Source organism: Vigna unguiculata, chromosome 7 (assembly GCF_004118075.2).
Source record: "Vigna unguiculata cultivar IT97K-499-35 chromosome 7, ASM411807v1, whole genome shotgun sequence".
NCBI lineage: Eukaryota > Viridiplantae > Streptophyta > Magnoliopsida > Fabales > Fabaceae > Vigna > Vigna unguiculata.
The window spans coordinates 6,120,916-6,137,492 of record NC_040285.1 but is presented as its reverse complement, the minus strand read 5'-3'; the positions used below and the strand labels follow the sequence as shown (position 1 = coordinate 6,137,492).

General features: G+C 30.0%; 2 protein-coding genes across 2 annotated transcripts in view; one reads left to right on the top strand and one right to left on the bottom strand.

Annotated features, from left to right (window-relative positions):
- LOC114189587 (DNA mismatch repair protein MSH1, mitochondrial) overlaps positions 1 to 7,405 on the top strand; it is a 42,402-nt gene extending 34,997 nt beyond the window's left edge. The window contains exons 21-22 of the mRNA XM_028078193.1: positions 5,434 to 6,126; positions 6,945 to 7,405. Coding sequence (XP_027933994.1) covers positions 5,434 to 6,126; positions 6,945 to 7,154 — 903 coding nt within the window. The 3' untranslated portion in view covers positions 7,155 to 7,405. The remainder of the gene's footprint in view (positions 1 to 5,433; positions 6,127 to 6,944) is intronic.
- A 1,712-nt stretch (positions 7,406 to 9,117) lies between these two features.
- Positions 9,118 to 10,024, bottom strand: LOC114189589 (late embryogenesis abundant protein D-7-like). Its single transcript, XM_028078194.1, has 3 exons — positions 9,889 to 10,024; positions 9,464 to 9,598; positions 9,118 to 9,376 (listed from the first exon to the last, which is right to left on the bottom strand). Exons 1-3 carry the CDS (start codon positions 9,940 to 9,942, stop codon positions 9,299 to 9,301), a joined length of 267 nt encoding a protein of 88 aa, XP_027933995.1. The 5' UTR covers positions 9,943 to 10,024; the 3' UTR covers positions 9,118 to 9,298.
- Positions 10,025 to 16,577: the final 6,553 nt, after the last annotated feature.

Here is a 16,577-nt window from a genome sequence, read left to right as displayed (position 1 = left end):
TGATATATACACATACATGCATCGGGTAATTTAGAAAACAAGAACAACCTATTGTAGGAAACAAATCCTTGAGATTGCAGGATTGATATGCTAGTAATAAAACCAATATACATAATTAAAACCAATGGGAGTAAAATCTGGAGCTTCCTAAAATATCTCAACAAAATAAAATCCAAAACCTCTTAAAATATCTCGACACTCCCTCTCAAGCTTGTAAATAAGTCTTCTACATTTCAGCTTGGATATAATTCTCTCAAAGTTACTTCTGTTTAGCCCCTTGGTGAGTATGTCTACAAGTTGTCCTTGAGTAGACACATATGGAGTGTTAATCAAGCCACTGTCAAGCTTTTCTTTGATAAAGTGTTTGTCCACTCCGATGTGTTTATTTCTATCATGTTGTACTGATTGTGAGCTATGCTGATTGCAAATTTATTGTTGTAATATAACCTCAGGCTCATCCCACTTTATCTTTGAGCCTTCCAATATAATCTACAACCATAAGTGTCAAGAGCCCTTAAATTATGTTGGAGTTAATATTTCCTTGTATAGTTTTAGTTACATAATTAGGAGGATTAACAGACTGATAATATATTTTATATCAATTGTACAAGATCATTGATTGAGAATTGTAGAGAAAGATTATATCTATCGTAAATTAGGATTTTCAGTTAATATGTCAATGTATTCTATATAAAGAGCAATTGCACCTCCATGAATAATGTTAGAAACAATTTTTTTTTTTTGTACAGTAACAATTCACATATTCCTTGAGCCATTGCTAAAATATTTGCGTCGGTACTAGATCAAGTTATCAGACTTTGTATTTTACTCTTCCAAGTTACTAGGTTTCCACCTAGGAAGGTGCAATATCCAGTAGTTAACCTTCTATTCATTACTGAACCTGCATACTCAATATTAATATATGCCTCAATACTAACGTTCTTGTACCTTTTGAACCAAATTCCTCTTCTTGGTGTCCCTTTCAAATACTAGACAATTATAAGAGCATCTTGTAAATGTGTTTCCTTTGGTTGATGCATAAATCACCTGACAAGACTCATAGCAAACGCAATATCTGGTCTAGTGTGAAATAGATAAATAAGTCTTCTCACAAGTCTCTGGTACATTTCTTTATCCACAATATCACCCTCTGCACTTCCCATCTCTGTATTTAGATCAACGGGTGTACATGTTGGTTTCATGCTGTTTTACCGGTTTCCTGTAGCAGGTCAATAATGTACTTATGCTGGGATATGAAGATCCCTTTCTTGGAATGAGTTACTTACATTTTCAGAAATATTTTAACTTTCCTATAATCTTGAATTCCAACACTTTGGCAAGGCATTGTCTCAACTTTTGTTGCTACTTTTTGTCATTTTCAGTAACAATGATGTCAATAGAACTGTTACTCCCCCTAAATCAGAATGCTTGACAAATAAAGTGTGGTCCCCATGGTTCTGTTTCTTTTTAAGGCTCATCATCACTTTGGTGAATCTCCTAAACCATGCTTGCAGACATACTTACCATGGAAAGTGTTAGATGATATAATATTGTGTTTAGTGTTAGGCTCAGCCCATTATGTATTTTTGGGTTTGGCCCATTATCAATATAAATAAACTATCCTTTGTGTAGGGTTTACACAAGGGAGATTAATTCCAAACCCTATTTCACCTTATTTTACATGGTATCTAGAGCTTAGGTTAGTTTACTACAGCCGCTCATTGCCGCCGCTTCTGCCACCGTCATCGTCGCCGACGTCGCTGTCGCCGAAGCTGCAGTTTCGACCAACGACCAGACGGTTTTGTTCGTTTCGGCCAGGCGACTCCAATGCCGCAGAGATCGCTGCCATCGGAGTTCTCACGCGTCGTCACAAGCTCCGGCAGCCGCCCCTTCTCCGCCGCGCGTGACGACGCCGGTCGTTTTCTGCGCCGACCAACTTCGCCTGAATCGCCTTCTTCAGGTCTTTCTGGATCTGTGGTTGTTGTTTCAATCAGGGCACCTTGAATTTTTAGGGTTTCTCCCTCTATGGCTTCTTCCGCTGCCAATTCGGGTGTGTCGTCTTCAAGCACTCCGCTGTCTGAACCCTCTATTTATACCAACTACGTCAATGTGCATTTATCTATTGACAAGTTGGATGGCACAAATTACGCGACATGGGCATCCGATATCAAACTTTGGCTCAAGAGTCAAGGATATGAAGATCATCTCACCCAGAGTGTAATTACAGTTGCTGCAGATGAAGTTTTCTGCTGGACGAAAATTGATGCCCAATTATGCATCGTCATTAAGTCCACCATTAACTCTTCGCTGAAACAAATGTTTCGTTCATATGAAACATGTTCAGACGTTTGGGCACAGGCCAAGTTGTTATACACCAATGACACTTAGCGTCTTTATGGTGTTTGTCAGGATCTTCTCACGGTTGTTGCTCCGCGGAGTCCTGGTCCCATGGCTGAATATTTGGGCCAAATTCATGCCCTTCTCCATGAGTTTAATGAGTTATTGCCTCCGGCCTCCACTCCAGCCGAAGAACATGAGCAACGGTCAAAGTTCTTTATGTTGTTGGCATTACATGGTCTTTCTGATGAATATTCCCATGTTCGCGACCAGATTTTGGGGTCTCCTGTTGTGCCCAACTTCACTGCTAGTAGTTCTGCCCTTTTACGTATGCCAAGAAAACAAATCATTGATACATCTACTTGTGCTAATGATTCCTCAGTCTTTGGGTCCACATGTTTTGTTCATGATTTTAGTCCTGGCTTGGATAAGTTGTCTCTGAGAGCACACAAATGTGTCTTCTTAGGATTCCCCCGCTCACAAACCCAGTTTACTTCACACACCCCTCTTCTCGTTGTGAGCCACCATCTACTACTATAGATATCCCTGTTGTGTGTGATCCTCCTAGTGTGCCCACTTCCAGTGCCACCTCGGATTCTCCTCAACCACCTCCGAGTGTACCTATTGCGGATTGACCACCTCTTCAGGTTTATAGCAGAAGACACCGTTGCCAACAACCAACACATGACTCACATCAAGTGCCGAGTTATTTGTCTCCTCTGGTTCCAACAACCGAGTTTGATCTTCCCACTGCCCTTCGTAAAGGTATGCGTTCTACCCGTAATCATTCCCCTCATTATGCTGCTTTGAGTTACCATAGAATCTCTCCATCTTTCTATACATGCCTTTCGTCTATTTCCTCTTTGTCAATTCCAAAATCTTTAGGTGATGCATTAGCCCACCCTGGTTGGCGTCAGGCCATGCTTGATGAATTGAGTGCTCTCAGGCATAGTGGAACATGGGATCTTGTCCAATTACCATCCGGGAAATCTGTTGTTGGTTGCAGGTGGGTCTATGCTATCAAAGTTGGCCCTGATGGTACTGTTGACCGTCTCAAAGCTCGCCTTGTTGCCAAAGGTTACACACAGATCTTTGGTTTGGATTATGGTGATACTTTTTCTCCAGTGGCCAAGATGGCATCTGTTCGCTTATTCATTGCCATGGTTGCTCTTTGCCAATGGCCTCTTCACCAACTTGATGTCAAAAATGCATTCCTCAATGGCGATTTGAATGAAGAAATTTATATGGAGCAACCTTCGGGTTTTGTTGCTTAGGGGGAGTCTTCTGGATTGGTTTGTCGTCTTCACAAATCTTTATATGGCCTAAAGCAGTCTCCTCGGGCTTGGTTTGAAAAATTCAGTAGTGTTGTTCAACAATTTGGCATGTCTCGCAGTGAAGTGGATCATTCAGTTTTTTATCGTCACTCCAGTGCTGGATGTATCTACTTAATAGTATATGTTGATGACATTGTTCTCACAGGAAGCGACAACCTTAAAGCAACATCTTTGTTGTCATTTTCAGACCAAAGATCTTGGAAAACTCAGGTATTTCTTGGGTATTGAAGTAGCACAATCCAATAGTGGTATTGTCATATCTCAGAGAAAATATGCATTGGATATTCTGGAGGAAACTGGGTTAATGAATTCTAAAGCGGTAGAAACACCCATGGATCCTAATATTAAACTTCTACCTAAACAGGGGGAGCCTTTCTCAGATCCTGAACAGTATAGACGATTAGTTGAAAAGTTGAATTATCTTACTGTTACTCGTCCTGATATTTCTTTTGCTGTTAGCGTGGTGAGTCAATTCCTTAATTCTCCATGTGAAGAACATTGGAATGCAGTCATTGGCATATTATAGTATATCAAAAGCTCTCCTGGAAAAGATTTACTATATGATTCCAACTCTGATACAAAAGTTGTATGTTATTCAGATGCTGACTGGGCAGGATCTTCTTCCGACAAAAGATCTACTTCCGGATATTGTGTCTCGATTGGTGGTAATTTGATCTTTTGGAAAAGCAAGAAACAAAGTGTTGTGGCAAGATCTTGTGCAGAAGCGGAATATAGAGCTATGGCTTTAGTCACGTGTGAACTTATTTGGCTTAAGCAATTGCTTCAAGAATTGCAATTTGGAGATGTCACTCAAATGACACTCATATGTGACAATCAGGCTGCTCTTCACATTAGCTCTAATCCTGTCTTTTATGAGAGGACCAAACACATTGAAATTGATTGTCACTTCATTCGAGAAAAAATCCTATCCGGGGACATCAAGACCGAGTTTGTCAACTCAAGTGATCAATTAGCAGATATTTTCACTAAGTCTCTTTGAAGATCTAGAATTGATTATCTTTGTAACAAGCTTGGTATATACGATTTGTATGCACCAGCTTGAGGGGGAGTGTTAGATGATATAATATTGTGTTTAGTAGTTGGGCTCAGCCCATTATAGCCCATTATGTATTTCTGGGTTTGGCCCATTATCAATATAAATAAACTATCCTTTGTGTAGGGTTTACACAAGGTAGATTAATCTCAAACCCTATTTCACCTTATTTTACAGAAAGCTTGTAGACATACTTACCAAGGGGTTGAACAATAGTAACTTTGAGAGAATTATATCCAATCTGGGAATGCAGAACACTTATTTTAGATTTTATTCCCATTAGCTTTAATTTTGTATATTGGTTTTATCTTGTTTTTATTACTAGCATATCAATACCACAATCTCATAAATTGTTTCCTAAATTATATCCAATCAGAAATTCCCATAGGCTATGCAACTTTACTAAATTATCCAATCAATGTATATATATATATATATATATATATATATATATATATATATATATATATATATATATATATATATATATATATATATATATATATATATATATATATATATATCACATGCATGTAATGAGACTAAATAAGAGAGAAATTATTTTCTTCTAATTTTGAGAGGAATTATCAAGATAGGGGAAGTCAACATAATTATCCATATAATTAAATACTTTTCTGTTGCTTTATGGAATTACAATTTTCATAGTTACCTTGAACATTTCATCTATCTTCTTTGTATTTGTTTCAGGTGGAAATGTCAGAACTTCGATCCATCATTGGCGGAACCACCAAAAGGAGCCTTGTACTTGTTGATGAAATTTGCCGAGGAACAGAAACTGCAAAAGGGACTTGTATTGCTGGTAGCATCATTGAAACTCTAGAAAGAATTGGTTGTCTGGGTGTTGTGTCCACTCACTTGCATGGAATATTTACTTTGCCCCTAAACATCAAAAGCACTGTGCACAAAGCAATGGGCACAACGTCCATTGATGGACAAATAATACCTACGTGGAAGCTGACAGATGGAGTCTGTAAGGAAAGTCTTGCTTTTGAAACTGCCATTAGGGAAGGAGTTCCTGAGCCTATTATCAGAAGAGCTGAATATCTTTATCAGTCAGTTTATGCTGAGGAAAATTTCCCAAATGAGGAGAAGTTTTCTACTTGCAACAATTTTAATAATTTGAATACATCACGTCTTCATTCTAAAAGGTCCTTATCAGGAGTTAATCAAATGGAAGTTTTACGCCAGGAAGTTGAAAGAGCCATCACTGTGATATGCCAGGATTATATATTGGAACGGAAGAGCAAAAAGATTGCATTGGAGCTTCCTGAGATAAAATGTCTCCTAATCGGTACGAGGGAGCAGCCACCTCCATCAGTTGTAGGTTCTTCAAGCGTCTATGTGATTTTAAGGCCAGATAAGAAACTCTATGTAGGAGAGGTAAATACCAATTTTAGTATATTATCGAAATTTGAAGTAACCTTTTTCCTTATTTATTTTGTTTTATTCCTTTATCTTTGCTTGATAGATACTACAACGCGAGAAAAGAACTAGACACCATATAGGCAAAATTGAGCTATGTATATGAAGTTGGTTTTTGAAGAAAACAAACGGGTAGACATTCCTAATTTATCCAGGAATCAATAATAACACCAACTTATTTTGATCTATTTCTATTATTAATTTTGACTATCTAGCATTTTTCTTTATTTCTATTTTACAAGGGAGTAGTCTCTGGCTATAAAGATGTTCTAAATACTTAGCTGTGGGGATACCATGGATTCCATGGTAACTGTTTTTAGGCAAAAGCAGTCGGTCCCCTCTGGAGGAGTTGCAGGTTTGAACTCCAGACATTGGTTCATTGTTAGGCTCTAATATCATTGTTATGAAAATGTTAATCTCTTCGTACAAGAACACAAATCCTTAACATTGAGCCTGACTGCGTGAGTTAGTCCAATGGTTGGGTAGGATGGATCTGATCCCTTTCACATGAACGATCACATGAAAAGAGACAATTACTAATAAAAATTCTATAATTGGACCCACAGTTCTTTCTGTGGACTTATGGTGTCCGTCCCCTTTATGGTATCTCTAAATATCTTTTGTGATGATTTTTAGCACAATAACAAAAACTTGTAATTTGTCTCAAGTGCTGCAAATTATTCGTTTAGTTTGGATGCTATCATTATGTTACACAGTTCCTTTTTTTTTTAATATTTGTCAATTAGTTGATTTTTTGTTGCATTGAAATGTTATAGACTGATGATCTTGAAAATCGGGTTCGAAGACATAGATTGAAAGAAGGTATGCAGGATGCATCATTCCTGTATTTCCTTGTCCCTGGAAAAAGCTTGGCATGCCAATTTGAATCTCTGCTCATCAACCAGCTTTCTAGTCAAGGCTTCCAACTGAGCAATATGTCTGATGGTAAACATAGGAACTTTGGCACTTCCAATCTGTGTGCATAGCTAGTTCATAGACATTCATAATATCTAATTCAATTTTTCTGCCAGTTTTATGTGGCGAAATGACTTTAGTTATCATAGTGCATGTACGGTGTGCACATAATGATGAACTTTGGGAAGTAATGTCTGCAGCATTTTTGTTAGAATTAGTGGCTGTAGCTGTATTAATGTACTTTTACAAAAAGGTCTCTTTGCACACCCACTTGTTTGGTCTATTGTTTTAAATTATTAAGATTAGGTAGAAAAAAACTTATTCTCAAATATTCTATTTGGTCTTTCCTTTTCATTTCATTTGAAAATTTCTTTTTTTCTATGATTGTTTTTCTCATTTTCTTTCTTATATCTTGTTGCAATTTTTATTAGACTTTTTTTTTTCTTTAAATAGTTTCATTCAAAAAATGCATTGTATTTTAAAAAATATAAACATTAATGTTATCCTTTAAACATTACATCGTTTAAACCACAAACATTTTAACATTAATATATAATTTTTTTTATTGTAACCTTTAATATTTGTTAAAAATATTTAATTAATATTTGATATTGTGAGATGGGATATGGACATGGACATAAGTACATTCACTACTTAATATTTATATGAATTGAATACAAATTTCGTATTTTACGAAAATAGTGACGGAAATATGAATATAAATTTTATTTTAGGAATGAGAATAAGCAAAAATGATCAAACATGCTAGTAGTGTTGAGACAAATTCATTTTGCTATTCGGTTTAAGTGTTGCAACGGTACATTTGATATGATTATATTTTAAAAAATCTTTTTTGCTTAATATTTTCTTTTTGTAAAATTTCAATTTTTGTTTGGGTCATTGCTATTTTGTTATAGTCCTTCTAATTTATTTATTTTTCAATTTATTCTTATTGTATTGTTAAATTTGTTTTCGTCCCTTAATACATTCAAAATAATAAAGTACCAACAAATTCTATCAAGAACCAATCTTATAGAGTGGGGTACTTTTTATTTGTTAAAAATTGTATATATTATACTAAATTAATATATATTTATAAAATGAAAATATTATATTAGTTAATTTTAATTTTTTATTTTTATCATGGAAATAATTATTTGTAAGTGTTATTTATACTTATTTTTTAATATATTCTATTTTCATTTTTGTTTTTTTATATTATATATAGTTATATTCTTTTCTTTTCATATTAATGTTTATATCTTGTTCATAATCTTTATCTTCAAGATAACAATTTTTAAACAATATTTGTCTTTCAAATATATTTTTAATTTTATGTTGTTACTGTTTTAAATGTATTAGTTATTGTATTTGCAAATAATTATTTTTATTAATATTTATATAATACTAATTTGGTCATAAATTTAAAAAACTTAGTACCATTTATTAAAAAGAGATTAACTATTTGAGTTTTTTTAAAACATAAATAACTATTATATGCTGTTACCATTTTTAAATATACAATTATAAGTATTTTGTATAAATTTGAAATTTATTACTACAAATTATTACATTATTTATTGAAAAAATATTTTGAAACAAATTCACTATTAAATGAAGTATGTTTATCTGCTATAAAAAAATAATATATTTTATTTAGAAAGTTGAAGAAAATATCTTTGATAATACATTAAAAGTTGAGTCATTTTAGAATTATTTTTATGAAGTTAAAATTATAGTTTTAGAATAAAATAAAAGCAAATAAATCTTTTTTTTTAAGTCTACCCTACCCTAATCAGTTCTGATTCAGCCTATGTCTTTATAAAATATACCTTTTTTCTTAAAACTCCTACATATACAACTTTTTTTAGCCCTTTTATTTACTACCATCTAAATTGTCTAAAAGTAGTAAAAAGTTACAGTTTTATAATTATCTGATTTAAATTAATAATTAAACCATAATAATATATAAAAGTGAATACTACAGAAAGTTAATCCAGAACACAAGAAAAGTATAAATAAACAACTTTTTATTACAAATGAATTTTCCTTCAAGAAAACTCCACAATAATTAATCAATAAATACTTAATTTGCTAGTCCCTAACAACTAGGAATAAGCAAGAACCTATAAAAACAAAGAAACATATATATAATTGATCTTCTTCTCCATTCAAATTGAAGAATCAGAGAAAGACTTTCAGAAATGGAGCTTCATCAGTTCTTGTCCATTCCCAGTGTGTGTTTCACACTCTCCACAGCACCTTGAGCCATGGTCTTCATTTGCTCCCCAGTCTGCAAAAACGTGTAATTAAAATTAGAACACTATTTAAATAATTAATAAAAAAATTAATGTTCATTGATATGAGAAATAAGAGGAACCTGTTGGAGAAAACCAGCTGCTTCGTCTTTGTTTTGCTCAGCAGTTTGCCCTGATGTGTTGGCAGCTTCATTAACCTTGTCAACAGCTGCTGAAGCTGATTCCTTCGTAGATTGGACTAAATTTTCGGCCTGAACCTAAACCACAATCAAACAACACTCATTAACAATATTTTCAATTTCCTAAGATAAAAGAAAGTGTTACACATGTATTGTGTAAGTTAATTCAGAGTTACATCTTCAATTCATGTATAATATATAAAAATATATAAAAATGTTTGAGTTGAAAGTGGTGTAGAATACAGATAAAAATATCCATAAACTCATTCAAGCAAAGTTTTGGGTTAAAAGAAACAAGTAATATATGAGAAAAGAGAGTGAGGTTTTGGGTTTTGAGTTGAGAAATGGAATTTGAATGGTTTATTGACCTGAGTCTGGCCTTCGGCTTGGCCTGCACTGAAGCTTTGTTGGGCACTTGCCATGTTTGATTGATATTTGATGAAAAAGAAAGATAGAAGGAATAAATGTAAAATGGTGTTATTATTTGGTGATTTGTGTTATCTTCTTTCAGATGCTTTATTTATATATACAAGTGATGTAAGAAATGCATAAATATAGGATCGTCTTATACTCTGTTAACGAATGTGCGCATTTTTCTGCTTCTCAAATGAGGTTTGCCTCTAATATCAGATAATCACGCATCTTCATCTTTCCTTTACTTTCATTCATTACTAACAAATGCTTTCTTATTGTGGATTTATTGGTAAGAGTACCAAAATTTTTGTGGACTTTATCTCAATGTTACAAAATAAAACTTAACATTTACAATTAGGCACTTTCTTTCTACACCTCCCTAGTACATTAAAAAAAACTTTTCGTAATATTACTCTTTTCGGATTAAACAATCTCAAAATTATTTTTGACTTTTGAAATGTACAATTCAAAAATCAAAAATATATTCCAAATTATATAATTCAAAAATTAAAATTGATTTTTGAATTATACAATTTAGAATTTTTCACGCTTTTTTTTTTAACAAATAACACCATCCAAACTAAGAAAACATGAGCAACATAGGAAATATGAAGAAATAGCAAAATAGGAATCTCTCTCTCTATATATATATACATTTAAAAATTCCAAAGAATGTTAAGATTAAATATTTTAAAATAATTTTCTTAACACTTTATAGTTAGAAAAATATTTAAAATTAAAAAATTCCAAAAGAAATTTATTAAATAATTTAAAATTTTCTATTTACAATTTGTATCTTCATTTTTTAATTTTAGAAAGTATTTAATTTTGATTAAATTTTGAATTTATCTATATTTATTTTATTTCTTACATTACATTTAAATTGATGGAATCAGGCTTAGAGTTCAATTAAATTTATAAAAAAAAAACCCTAAAGTCAAGGATTTGGTCAAAACTAAAAAGCTTCTGACAAAATATCAAATGCTTCAATTTTAAAATGAATGGATGTAATTTACGGATAGAAAGATAAATTTATATTCAATATTGAATCAAACATAATTTTTGTGATTTTTAATAAAAAAATATTTTTCAGCTTATTAAAGAATAAAGATATATTTTTCGTACTATGGATCTTCCTTGTCATTTAGCTTATAGATTATTACTAAAAGTTTAATGCATGATGTTAAACAAGTAAAATGGAAAATATATTCAAATCTTGTTGTTTCAATTTTATTCAAATTGGTTTGGTCTGTCTTTCAAATCAAGATTTGATACAAATGTTTCGATAATTATTGAGAACCAATTAATGATGAATTAGGTCATCTCATTACAAAATATTTTAGCATGATACGCTTTATATCTACCTAATGGAACATATATTTTCAGAAAAAAATATTTATAACAATAAATATATAAAAATAATGAGTAATTACTCAGTGATTACTTTTAGTATTTGAATAATTTATTTTTCTTTTTATAGTTTTAAAATAGAATTAACAGTAAAATATGTATTTTTTATTATATATTTTTATAATTTTTTAATTTTAAAATATAATTAAAGGTAAAATAGAAATATAAAATGTATATGAAAAGGGATTTTTTTTTGTATTGTTATAAATATTATAATTTTAAAATATAATTAAAAATAAAATAAATATATAAAATATGTTCGTTAAAACAGGGAATTTTATTATGTATTGTTTTAGAATATTAATCTCAACCTATTTATAATATTAACATTTTTTGTTGTTGTTGAAATTGTACTAATTGTACTAACTCAATTCCCTTAAATAATGTCTTTAAGTTAAAGTTTTTAGAAGGGAAGATGGGTGAGTGGATGGTATATTCCTCTACCCAAAATATTTATCTTATATAATAAAATACAGAAAATATATTTTTCAGAATCTCTTATGATTAAGTAAAAAAATTCTCTTCCCCTTCTCAACTAAAACTCGAATAACTAAAAGAAATGAAGTTTTGAAATGAAACTATTGTTAGTACTAAAAAAAAGGCATTTAGAAATTTTTAGTTATAAATTTAAAATAAAAACTTGGCTTAATTTTTTCATTATATATTTATTTTATTCAATTTGATTCGTTTATTAATAAAACAGTCTCGATTAAGTCCTTTAATTTTTGAAAACGTTACAATTTGACCCAATATTAGTTTTATGAATTACATTAAAATCTTCAATATTTAGTTGTTAATGTTTTATCCTTACTTGGATGGAAAGTGGAAAGTGGTGATATTGTCCTAGGTGCCAACGAAAACTTTTATATATTTTGGAAGACAAGTCCAGATTCTATATTAATTATTTTGTGCTGTTATCTATTAAATATTAGAAATATATTGTGTTGTCATTTTAAATATTTTTTAAATATATTTTAAAATATCAAAATTAGTGATAATTAGTATAGTATATTACGAAGACACGGTAGAAAAATAATACCAAAAAATCCAACAAAGAATTTAAATTCTTGAAAAACAATGACAGAAGGAGAAAATAAAAGCATGTAAAAAAAATAATGCCATGTATAAGTTTTATGCAAAAAATATTCGAAGCTTCTAAGTGATTAGATACAAGATTAGAGAGAAACATTTATTTGTAATTCTTCATTTGTGTGAAGTTAGTCTCTAGAATAAAGAACGTTTTATTTTCCTATCCTCTTTGTGAGAGTTATTTTTTTTTTTATAAAATTTTGTGAAAATAATTGTTAAACTTTCTAAAACTATTAAAAAACTTTTGAAAATATTTGTATAAGCTTTATTCAAAGTTCTTTTTGAGAACTAACCTTGGTATTAGAGTTAACTCTGAGTTAGTTATTTGCAGAAGAAGATGAAAATAACGAAAGTTGGAACACATTTGTTTATAGGTAAAAAGTTTAACTACTAGAAGCATATAATGATTGTTTTCTTTAAGTTATCGATTATATCAATTATCCTAGATTCCCAAAATCTTAAGAGGTTACTATGTAATTCTCTCTAGCTTCTCTACTTTCACATGCCCATTTTCTACTTTTGCTTATGTACTGCTTCTAGCACCTTTATAAAGGTATATGTTTAGTATATTTGTCAATTTTTGGAATAGTACATATAAGTATTTATAGACGATATTTTTTGCTTACTTTTCATCTTTTCAACAACACAATTTAAATAAAGTAATATACTGAATGATTATGTTGAGACTAACTGTTTTCAGTTTTGAAAAATGTCATTCAATGAATAAGTTTTTTTTTTTTTAATCAAATTTCAACATACCCTTCAATGTGGTGTTAGTTATGTGTTTAAAGTATAAACATAATCTTAGCATCAGGTTCTCTCATAGGAGACTGTCTTATTAAGCTTATTAGATACAATTTGTGTGGTTGAATAGATAAGAGTGTTTTTCTTTTAATATCTTGATAAGTTTATATTTATTGTTGGTTTCACCGCACTCAAAAGTGTTTTATTTCTAGTTGATGTAAGACTTCCAACACATTTTATCACATTATATTATGTTAAAAAGTAAATTTTTTTATTTAACTTAATTATACAAAATCGATTTATAAGATAAAGTTTGTATTTCACTTGTATTTTATATTTTACGAAATTATCTTTTCTTCTGTGTACGTGAGATTTACGACATTATGAATGTGACTAACAATCGTGTATCGATAATTTTTTTCTACCATTAATCATATTGAACGTTACCCAATATGTGAATACATTATATAGCACTGCAGCACAAAGTGTTGAGTGTACAACTTTTCTTTATACCTTTTGTTCCTTTTTGAACTGAATCTTTCACCAAAATTGTCACAACAATTGAATCCGATAGATAGAAGATGTTAAAAACCCGAGCAAAACGGAGAAAAACCTCTACTTTTTGCACTAAGATGGCATAAAGTAACTGCAATAATGCCCTAGATTCTCTGAATGGGACCTGGATGCAAGAGAAGATTGTTGTTTTGTGATGAGAGAGTTTAAGCCCCCACAAATCAAAAATTCATTATTTTACACTTACAATTCATTCTGAGATTGTTGCTTTTGTCGTTGTATATGTGTGAATCAACATTTGAAATCAAAGTGGGTTAAAGTGTCTTTTCAAAAATTCAAAAGTTTACATTGCTTGTAATTTTTCTCTTTTTTTCAAAACCATGCAGTTCAAGAGTGTATTTTTGTTGTCACGAAATTATTTAAATTTATTCAACCAAATATTAATTTTACAAGTTTTTTACACTTCATAAAAATTAAATATTGTAAGAGACATCAATTGTCTTGTAATAAAATTTAAATGAATCGAGTCATAATTGAATTTGTGATGCTTGAATAGAAAAAATTATATTATGACTAATAATTATAGTTTTTGACATTGTGATAAATAATGTTCGATCCAATATTAAATACACAAATTTTTATGTGATTCATATATTGAAATAATGAGATTCATTTTTATAGATATATTACACTGGACTTTCCATTGTTCAAAGACTGAATAATTTACAAAAAAACAGTTCTTCTTTTAGTTGTCATGATTAACATTAAAAAAAAAAAATCATGATTAGGTTTTCGTTCTTTCAACCCCTTCTCCAAATAACCTTCCACAAAAAGAACCAATATTGATGATGAGAGTGATGAACATTTTTCTACCCAAAATGTCATAGATCACGGATTCAATCTCATTATTTTTCAAAATGTCATATACATCTCGGATTTCATTTCAATGTTCTGTTTTTCCTTTTTTATTTTAAGGTGTTCTTAAGAGGGAACTAATGATTAATTTCTTAAAATATTGAATTTATTTAAAATACTAATAAATTTTAATCTCATAATCACATATTTAAAAGAATAATAAAGTTATTTATCAACTTTAAATTTTCGATATTTTGGTGAGTGCATGCTTACCTTATTTTATGTGATTAAATTAAGTTAATCTTTATCTTTGAGCTATAAAATAATAAAATATTGTTTAGTGGAAATACTTTTTTGTTGTACTGACGTGTCTCAACCTCAAAATATATAAGTTGCATTAAACATGTTGGTTCTCAAAAAGGAAAGTTCTTGGTATTATAACTTTGATCTATTAGTTTATATGTTTATAAAGTGTGCATTGAAAATGATAAGAAGAAAGACATGGTATAGAAAAGGAAAAAGAAAAAGATATGATGATGGACATAAAATAAAAGAGTCTCGTAACTATAATTTATGACCTGTGACCTTTTTCTTCTTCATATGTTTTCACTTTACCAGTAACTATACGAAGTGCATTTTTGGTATTAAATGTAATATTTCTTTTTTCATTCGCAAAATATGGGTGGTGGTGCTAAAGTGAATCAATCTCACTCATAGATTTTGGTTCATTAGAGATTAAACTAAAGATGAGTCGATTTAGTATCATTTATTTTTTTAGATAAAAATTTTAAAATTAGATTCAATTCACCACACAGATTGATGGATTATTGGATTAATCCATTTAACATTATTTTATAGCAGTGTTTACTATGTTACCAAACATTACTATAATATATTTGGTGAAAATTAAAGTATTATTTTATATAATTTGACAAACAAATAAATTAAATATTTAAATTATTCAAATATTTTTTAACATTATTATAATGTTTGAAAACAACAAATTATTAACCTACATAGAAGTAATAAACAATTACAATAAAAAGAATTGTTAAAAAAATGAAAAAAAAAAATTAAGAAAGGGTTGTTGGTGATGAGTTGCAGGTTAATCTACATTTAACCAGATGCAAATATGTTTAACTTGCAATTAAGTAAATTAAGTTTAATTTAATTCACATTTAAAAAATTTAAATTATTTTCTAACACAACCAAACTCAAACTTATAATTTATGAGTTAAAACTTATTTTCATATCTCTAAACAATAATATAGTTAGTTTTTGAAAGAGACTTTTTTTATTGAAAAGAGAATCCAAAGACACCAAATTTGTCCAGATTTGGGTGGAAAATATCTGCTATAAATTGCAACTAAATTACATTATTATTTTTCTTATAATTTTACTTTTTTAATATTTTGGTAATTATTTTTCATTATAATATAATCATAGAAAAAATTTGTTTTCAATTTTTTTTCCATTATCATAAGAAAAATGGTAACGCTTGCTTGTATTTTCACACATACATATTTATATATATATTATATATGATAAAAATAGGTAAACTAAAATAATTTACTTAATTACTCGAAGTTTAATATCTTAAATAAAAATTAATTAAAAAATAAATAAATAAAAGTGTACAATAATATGTTGCCAACACTGCTGCCCAGGTACATTAAATATTAAATATAAAATATTTATTCTGTCATCCATGCCTCTAATTACTTAGTGTATACAAAAAGCCAAACCCAAAGTCTATAATACATTTGTCCGTTAGTTTATCAAAAACTGAAAAAGAATGGCTTTTGTAAAGCATAAATAAAGAATATGAAACAACCAATCTTTCTTTAATTTATTAAAAGCTTTTAAGAATTAATTATTTATTCTACTCTTAATTTCGATAATGGTTCCTTTTTTTCCCTCTTTTCGTAATGGAATCCAATAGTCATTAAATATGCCACTGCTTTCTATCAACTATGCTATTCATTTACTTATTTTGTACTAATTACAGTCACATGGTGCTCTTGTCTTTTGA

Coding starts and splice junctions, on each gene's coding strand:
- LOC114189589 (XM_028078194.1), bottom strand. CDS start 9,942: ATGGCAAGTGCCCAACAAAGCTTCAGTGCAGGCCAAGCCGAAGGCCAG. Junction 9,599..9,888: donor AAGCCGAAGGCCAGACTCAG/GTCAATAAACCA, acceptor ATTGTGGTTTAG/GTTCAGGCCGAAAATTTAGT. Junction 9,377..9,463: donor CAGCTGGTTTTCTCCAACAG/GTTCCTCTTATT, acceptor ACGTTTTTGCAG/ACTGGGGAGCAAATGAAGAC.